This window comes from Eleginops maclovinus, chromosome 20 (assembly GCF_036324505.1).
Source record: "Eleginops maclovinus isolate JMC-PN-2008 ecotype Puerto Natales chromosome 20, JC_Emac_rtc_rv5, whole genome shotgun sequence".
NCBI classification, from domain to species: domain Eukaryota; kingdom Metazoa; phylum Chordata; class Actinopteri; order Perciformes; family Eleginopidae; genus Eleginops; species Eleginops maclovinus.
The window spans coordinates 7,586,921-7,595,869 of record NC_086368.1 but is presented as its reverse complement, the minus strand read 5'-3'; the positions used below and the strand labels follow the sequence as shown (position 1 = coordinate 7,595,869).

General features: G+C 37.7%; 2 protein-coding genes across 2 annotated transcripts; both read right to left on the bottom strand.

Moving 5' to 3' along the window:
- Positions 1-374: 374 nt before the first annotated feature.
- Positions 375-934, bottom strand: LOC134883417 (transcription factor HES-5-like). Its single transcript, XM_063911778.1, has 2 exons — positions 837-934; positions 375-722 (listed from the first exon to the last, which is right to left on the bottom strand). The coding sequence occupies exons 1-2, from the start codon at positions 897-899 to the stop codon at positions 390-392; spliced, it is 396 nt and encodes a 131-aa protein (XP_063767848.1). The 5' UTR covers positions 900-934; the 3' UTR covers positions 375-389.
- Positions 935-4,773: 3,839 nt separating this feature from the next.
- LOC134883316 (transcription factor HES-5-like) lies at positions 4,774-5,402 on the bottom strand. Its single transcript, XM_063911631.1, has 2 exons — positions 5,311-5,402; positions 4,774-5,196 (listed from the first exon to the last, which is right to left on the bottom strand). Exons 1-2 carry the CDS (start codon positions 5,371-5,373, stop codon positions 4,774-4,776), a joined length of 486 nt encoding a protein of 161 aa, XP_063767701.1. The 5' UTR covers positions 5,374-5,402.
- Positions 5,403-8,949: the final 3,547 nt, after the last annotated feature.

Here is an 8,949-nt window from a genome sequence, read left to right as displayed (position 1 = left end):
TGCATCTTTGAACAGATCAGTTCTGAATAATCAGAGAGATTAAAGTAAATTATGGCAATATGTCTATTTAAAATGACAGTTAAAGTGTTTGGATCATTATGATCAATAACAAAAGATTTTAAAAGATACTAATTGTATCAAATTATACATTACAATACATAAAGTACAGTGAGGTATATCAATAATTGCAGATGCAATCAGATTTGGTTCATGCAACATGCATGACAAGATGTTCTCTTTCTTAAATTGAAAGATATAGTTGTTGTCTTTTCCTCAGGAAATATCATCTTTCATAAATTCAGAATGAATTCAGAAGAATTCACTTCCAGGAATCTTTAACCAATATGGTCATCTCAGTTTGTCTGGTAGTAACTCCAGTCTGGAGGGCTCTACCACGGCCTCCAGGGGGCGCTGTAGACTGGACTTTTCTCTTTGGAGATGCTGGTCTGGACTGTGGAGCTCAGCAGAGAGAAGTCAGCCTCTCTCAGGTTCTTATCAGAGGAAGACTGCATCTTGTTGACGTGGTTCAGCAGTCTCCTCTGCTTCTCATTGTGCTGCTGCAGTCGTCTCAGGACACAAACTGTCATCTCCAGGATGTCTGCTTTCTCCAGCTTGGAGTCTGGCTGCTGTTGGACAAACTCTGCGCCCAGGAGAGACTTGATCTGCTCAATGCTGCTGTTGATTCGCTCTCTGCGTACCTTCTCCACCAGAGGCTTTCTGAGCTGCAGAAGGAAGAAAAGCATCATTAATAATCTTATTCTGGAGTTTAGGTTTTCCATGAACAAAAACAACATGTGATGACAATATCTTGAAATCTTGTTGAATCTTGAATTTACCTTGTGGGTCAGAGTGTGAGGCTCCTGTGAGTTGGTCAGTGCTGCAGTGATTGTAGGTGCCATGTCTGGATCTCAGTGCTGTAGAGATCTCTGTAGAGAGAATCTGATCTCTGCTGGCTTCATCCCTCCTATTTATAGTCCCACATCTCCATATGAATGTGTGGGTCTGGGTCTGACTGCACTTTCTCACAGTCCCAGCCAATCAGATGGTTTGACGACACAATACGGGGTGTAGCACACTTAATGCTCTTATTGCCACAAGGGACAATGGTTATATCCCAGGGGAACAGGTGGAGGACAGGGCGGGGCTGATGGAGAGCGACTCTCAGAGCTCTGTGTGAATCTGGGAAAGTGGTGACCCTGTAGAGAGCAGATCTGCTGCCTGATGCTGGGATCAATGACTTTGACTGAGCACACGCTCATCATCCCATCACATGTGAGGGAATATCATCTATGACGTATAAATGACTCTTAAGATAACAAATAGGTTGGTTATAATGTTTTTTTATTTATTCTTGTGGATTTGTAATGAGCCACAACCTACAATACACTTGTTTGAAATCACTGTTTTTTAATATACATTTATTCCAATTTCCCTAATGTTTAATATTTTTTCATCAAAAATCCAGCCTTCTGTGAAATAGCATTACAATATCTTCAAAAGTAATGTGGTGATCATTAAGGGTAACTTCTATGAAACCACCCCAATCACCATGCAGCTGTCCAGATGTAGTCTTTTGACACGTGCCTTGTAGTCAGCCTGAGTAACACGTTGAGCTCAGTTTCCCACACTGACTCCCTGTATGGTGTGGTCAACGATCCACAAAGGGAATCCTCTGACAGATGCTGGCTGTGTGTTGTTACAGAAACTGAGTCTGACATCACCAGCCCTCTGGAGGGAAAGGACGCCATTGGCCAATGCAAAGGATTAAAAAAGCATGAAATTTAGGTAAACGATCCATTATAAGTTAAGAAAAAAAGTATTTATCACGTTACATGTTATAGTTTCTGATCATGGTGGTACGTTTTGAATATGGAGTGTTTTTGTTTTTTTCATTCATGAAAATCAATTTCATTAAGCCTTGGCTTTACCCATGGGGGGGTTCCTTGAGGGCAGCTGTTTCCTGAAGTGTGCCAAATCCCTTTGGAGAATTACTTGACTGCCGGTGGGATGGGATGAGTTTTCCCACACTCGGCCTATTAGCAGAAAACCGGCATGTGCCGGCCTACAAATAGATCGATTGAAATATCCATCAACATTAGCAGATGTTACATAACATTTCATTAAACTAGAGAAAGCTGGTACCCACAAATGTTGTATGATGTTTCATGTTAAAAAAATAAATCTGCCCCAATCTTCTCAAAGATCTGAACAAGTTAAATTAATTAGGAAACTCCAAAGTGTCACCACAGTTGTAAGGTTTGCAAAGTCAAGTGTATAATATCAGGTATAGAAACACTATAATTAGTAGAACACATGAAGTTCCTTCCTTGAGAAAATGTAGAACTGTAAAAAAGTTAATTAAAAAAAAGTCGAATCCTTATAGAATTTTATCTTTCTCTGAAAATACATAAAACTATTAGAAATGTTGATGGTTTTTGGAGCCAAACTAAAAAGTAGGAAGTTTCAAGTTGGATTTCATGCCTATTCAAAGTTTATTTAACAAACCACTGAAACAAAGTTCATATTTTTTGCATTACAGTTTTGTTTCCCTGGCACAAAAGGGAAATAAATAACAACCAAAAATATATCTGCATCGGTATCAGCCAAACCGTTATTCTAAAATCGATATCGGTTTCCGCTGAGAATTTTGCAATCGATGCATCCCTATTTTTTTTATCAGAAACAATGGAGCGACAGAACCACGTGCAACCGGCTGCGTTATTATTGTTCGTCCTCTTTTCAGGAATAGAAATGAGAAGGTAAGTTATTTTAAGTTGGGAATATACAATTATATTTGTGCATCAGGTTACCTCTATCATAAATGAGGTTGTGTTCTACCTTCCCTTGAATTATTATCATTTTAGCAAGCATATGGCAAGCACAAGAAAGTAGTTTCAGAAAAGTGTGTGTACATCCGTTTGAGATGTTTGATTATTTTCAACAATTTTGAAAAACAGCTTTTTCTTGACTTGATTCAATACAGTGAGGCAAATACTGTCCGTATGTATTTTGCTGCAGCAAAGACATGTTTAACTGACGGTATTTTCCCTTTTTGTAAAAGTTGCTGGATAAAGTAACTTGTGATGTTCTCTGTTACAGCCTTGCATCTGAGAAACAACCTAATTCAGTTAAGGAATTTGGATTTGCTAAAAGGTAAAGGTTTTTCATACACCTTATATCGACATTTAGCTGGTAAGCAATCTTAGTTTGAAATTGAAGAAAAGCTTAAAAAGCACTATGTTTCAGAAACATTTTTTAATTGTGTCATTGACTGAAACAATTTTGATTCAGGAGAATAGTAACCACAAAAGCAGAATTCAAAAAAAGTTTTAAATTCAACAGCCAGTGTGTCTTTAATCTGTCCCTTCAGGGCAAAGGTCTAGATCTGTTGTCCCTCAGGGCTCTGTGAGTGAGGTTCCTCTGGTATCCCACACTCTGTCCTTTCAAGGGAGGAACAATAGGAGTGTGTCTTTATTATCCATCACTTTAGATAGTAATTTCTGACCTCTCTATAGGGGGACATGGTTAACCTAATTTTTGTTACAATATAAAACACCTGAGAGTGAATATTATTCCAAGAGAATGTTGGCAACGGTGTCATTGGACGCACTGCCTCTTTTACTTTCGTTCTTGCGCCATGTGTAGTGACATAACATTAATGACTGTGAATGTCTTTATTGAGTAACCTTGATTTCACACCAACCAGGTATGTTATTGATAAGCCATTAACTGTATGTTCCGAATTGTATCCAGATTTTTCAATCAAAGGATTGATGTGAAACTAAAATGAAGAAGATAACACAATATTTTCAGCTGGCAGTGTTTCTTTATTTAACATTGCCCAATGAACAACATAAAACATGACGGTTTCATCTAGAGGTGATGATACATCACAACAACAACTTGTATATTTCTACAAGACACAGTACTCATACAGAGTAGAGGAACAACTGTCTTTATAAAAGACAAAGGATTAACAGTATTTGAGGACTCAGTACTCATTTCTTTGGGTATTTTTTCCCTAAATTAATTTAAAAATGTGCACTTAAAAACTGACCTTACAACAGGTCACATTTTTCTATATATATTTTTTTATATAATAAACATTGTCCCTTGAAAACTGTGACACTGTTAAATTTGAAACATCTTTTACAGTAAAAGGGGAAGCATGTTGCTCTTAAAACAGATCATTTCTCAATAATCACAGAAAGTGAGGGAAAGTCCATTCTGACAAATTGTCAATAAATGGACAATAAGATTTTCGAGATATTCAACATTTGAACAATGAACTTTACTCTACCAAACCATAACATGCTGTGAGTCATTAGAGCATCACAGGAGAATTGTGACATTAAGCAAACCTTTCAGAAAAAACATAAACATTTGCATCTTTGAACAGATCAGTTCTGAATAATCAGAGAGATTAAAGTAAATTATGGCAATATGTCTATTTAAAATGACAGTTAAAGTGTTTGGATCATTATGATCAATAACAAAAGATTTTAAAAGATACTAATTGTATCAAATTATACATTACAATGCATAAAGTACAGTGAGGTATATCAATAATTGCAGATGCAATCAGATTTGGTTCATGCAACATGCATGACAAGATGTTCTCTTTCTTAAATTGAAAGATATAGTTGTTGTCTTTTCCTCAGGAAATTACATCTTTCATGAATTCAGAATGAATTCAGAAGAATTCACTTCCAGTAATCTTTAACCAATATGGTCATCTCAGTTTGTCTGGTGGTAACTCCAGTCTGGAGGGCTCTACCACGGCCGCCAGGGGGCGCTGTTGACTGGACTCTTCCCTTGGGTGATGCTGGTCTGGACTGTGGAGCTCAGCAGAGAGAAGTCAGCCTCTCTCAGGTTCTTATCAGAGGAAGATTGCATCTTGTTGACGTGGTTCAGTAGTCTCCTCTGGGACTGCGTCTTCACCTGCTCTTTGGACAGGAAGTGTGTCAACTCTTGGACACACCTGGAGTAGCCCTGGTTGACAGCTGCTGAGTCCACAGCTTGATTCTGCTGCTGCAGTCGTCTCAGGACACAAACTGTCATCTCCAGGATGTCTGCTTTCTCCAGCTTGGAGTCTGGCTGCTGTTGGAGGAATTCTGGACCCAGGAGAGACTTGATCTGCTCAATGCTGCTGTTGATTCGCTCTCTGCGTACCTTCTCCACCAGAGGCTTTCTGAGCTGCAGAAGGAAGAAAAGCATCATTAATAATCTTATTCTGGAGTTCAGGTTTTCCATGAACAAAAACAACATGTGATGACAATATCTTGAAATCTTGTTGAATCTTGAATTTACCTTGTGGGTCAGAGTGTGAGGCTCCTGAGAGTTGGTCAGTGCTGCAGTGATTGTAGGTGCCATGCCTGGATCTCAGTGCTGTAGAGGTCTCTGTAGAGAGAATCTGATCTCTGCTGGCTTCATCCCTCCTATTTATAGTCCCACATCTCCATATGAATGTGTGGGTCTGGGTTTGACTGCACTTTCTCACAGTCTCAGCCAATCAGAGACCTCTGTTTGACAAAAAGGGGGTTTGCCACTCAATAGTCTTATTGCCACGGGGACAATGGTTAGATATCTCAGGGGAACAGGTGGAGGACAGGGGGGGGTGATGGAGAGAGACTCTCAGAGCTCTGTGTGAATCTGGGAAAGTGGTGACCCCAGATCTGCTGCCTGATACTGGGATCAATGACTTTGACTGAGCACACGCTCATTATTTTATCCCACACAGGAGGGAATAACAATCATATTGTATACATGTATTAATTACTCTAAGGCTAAGGTAAAAGAAATATCCATTTTTGTTGAGCCTAAGTCTTAAATATGTTAGCTAATATCTCTATTTGGAATTATGAATTGAGTCCTATTTCACTATTATTTTGTTTAAAGCCGAGTCAAAAATCCATCATTTTGTAAAAAAGCATTATAACATCTTAGGAAGTATGGTGAAGATCATTTATGATGCGCTACAATAAACACATACCAGCTACAGTCCAGATGTAGTCTTTTGACACGTGCCTTGTAGTCAGCCTGAGTAACACGTTGAGCTCAGTTTCCCACACTGACTCCCTGTATGGTGTGGTCAATGATCCACAAAGGGAATCCTCTGACAGATGCTGGCTGTGTGTTGTTACAGAAACTGGGTCTGACATCACCAGCCATCTGGAGGGAAAGGACGCCATTGGCTGATGCGAAATTTTGAATTTTTGACAACAGTCTATGGAGAGTTTACCAAAAAAAGGAGATAAGTAACTTTTCTTTTTAGTTTCATTCATTTGCTTATGTTTGACTATTAATTGGATCAAACGTGAGCTCTACACATGAGGGTGGGAGGTTTCCTGGAGGGCAGCTGTTTCCTGAAGTGTGCCAAATCCCTTTTGAGAATTACTCGGTTGCCGGTGGGATGGGAGGTTTTTTCCCACACTCGGTCAATTAGCAGAAAACAGGCATGTGCCCCTCTACAAATGGATCTTTTTCAGGATCCTGTGCACAAGTAATGTGCAATGTCACCATGGGTAGAGGGTGTTGCCCCCCCCCCCAAAAAACAAAATAATTATCCATCAAAATTGGTAGTTGTAACATAACCGTAAGTTAAACTAGAAAAGGCCATTTCTGACATTTGCTTTGTGAATGCTTGATGGTGAAAAACGTAAAGAACAGTTTGTGCCTATTTAAAGTTTTGTAATAAATCTCTAAAGAAAGTTCATATTTTTTTGTATTAAAGATTTTTTGACATGGCAAAAAAGAGAACAATCAACAAATAAACACAGAAATATCTGTTTCGGTATCAGCCAAATCATTATTCTAAAAATCTGTGTCAATATCGACTGAAAGTTTTACAATCGATGCATCCCTATTTTTCATTAGAAATAATGGAGGGGTTTTCTGCCCAGTGATTGTTTATCCTCCTATCCAGAATCAAATATCAAATATATACACTGTATTTTGATGCAGCAAAGACACTTTTACCATGAGATTTTGTCTCTTTTTATAAAAGTTAGCTAGTTATAGTAGACCGTCATGTTGTACTTTTTTTTCAGACTCGGAGCTGAGATAAGACTAAATGTAATCAGTCAATCTAGATTTTCTGAAAGGCGATGTTCTTTTCTCCTACATCTTATATCTACAAAGATAGTTACAAACCTCTATTAAAGATTGAAGTAACGTTTACAAAGAACTATGTTTCTGAAATATTTTATTTTGTTGAGGTTAACTTAATTTTTGTGTCATTGACTTAAAGATTTTTTTAATGATATACTAATGAAGTATGATTTTTCTGAATAAAATCAAGGAAATTAGTTAGAACCAAAACAGTATTCAAAACAAGTTTAAATTCAACAGCCGGAGTGTCTTTTAGTCTCTGTGCCTTCAGGAAAAAGGTCTAGTCTATTGTCCCACAGGGCTCTGTGAGTGAGTTTCCTCTGGTTTCCCACCCTCTGTCCTTTCAATGGAGCAACAATAGGAGTGTGTCTTATTATCTACCCCTGACAGCCTAAAAAAGGGACATGGTTAACTTTAAAGGTTTTACATTAAAACACCTTTAACTTAAATGTTGCCAAAATAATGTTGTCAAAGTCTCATTAAATATACTTCCTTTTATGTAGTTTAATGACTTTACTAACTCCATATAAAGTGATGTAACATGTGTGAGTGTCATATGTTATAATTAAACCACCTTAGTTCTCTACTTAACATTTATTTTATTGCTATACATTGTATGTTCTGAGTGGTATCATGATTTTTTAAATCAGGGAACGATAGGTTATACCTCTGTCTATTAAAGATAAATGTAAATTATATGAGAACACAACATTTTCAGCTGGCAGTGTTTGTTTATTCAACAATGCACAATAACAACAGAAAACATGACAGCTTCATCTAGGTGATGATACATCACAACAATAACTTGTAGATTTCTACAAGACACTGTACTCACACAGAGTAAAGGAACAACTGTCTTTATAAAAGACAAAGGATTAACAATATGTTAATGACACAGTACTCATATTTTGAATTAAAACAGGTCACATTGGCTTGAATAATCAATTGATTATTTAAATGTAAATGACATGGTCAGTGAAAAACTGTGACAGTGATACATTTAACAAACCTTTTATAATAAAAGAATAAGTATTTTGATGTAAATATTATCACAGAAAGTGAGGGAAAGTCCAATACGAACAAATATCCATAAAAACGAAAGTATGTATTTTTGCACTATACAAACTCATTTAAACCTAGATGGCTAATATAACAATGCTCTTCATTGTACCAACACATAACGTGAAGTGCAACACTAAACTATCACAGGAAAATGTGACATTAAGAAAACATTTTAGGAAAAAAAGATAACGTTTTTTGATCACTATGATCAATAACAATAAAAACATTTAAAATGTATCATGAAGCATTACACAGCCAATACATGAAGTAAAGTGAGGTACGCATATCAATAATTGCAAATGCAATCAAATTTGGTTCGTGCAACATGCATGACAAGAAGTTCTCTTTCTTGAATTGAAAGATATAGTTGCCATAATTTCCTAAAGAAATACAATCTTTCATCTACAAACAGAAAAGAAGTTCATAACATTTCAGAATTCAGAAGAATTCACTTCAAGTAATCTCTGACCAATATGGTCATCTCAGTTTGTCTGGTAGTTACTCCAGTCTGGAGGGCTCTACCAAGGCCTCCAGGGGGTGCTGTTAACCGGACTCTTCTCTTTGGAGATGCTGGTCTGGACTGTGGAGCTCAGCAGAGAGAAGTCAGCCTCTCTCAGGTTCTTATCAGAGGAAGACTGCATCTTGTTGACGTGGTTCAGCAGTCTCCTCTGCTTCTCATTGTGCTGCTGCAGTCGTCTCAGGACACAAACTGTCATCTCCAGGATGTCTGCTTTCTCCAGCTTGGAGTCTGGTTGCTGTTGGAGGAACTCTGGACCC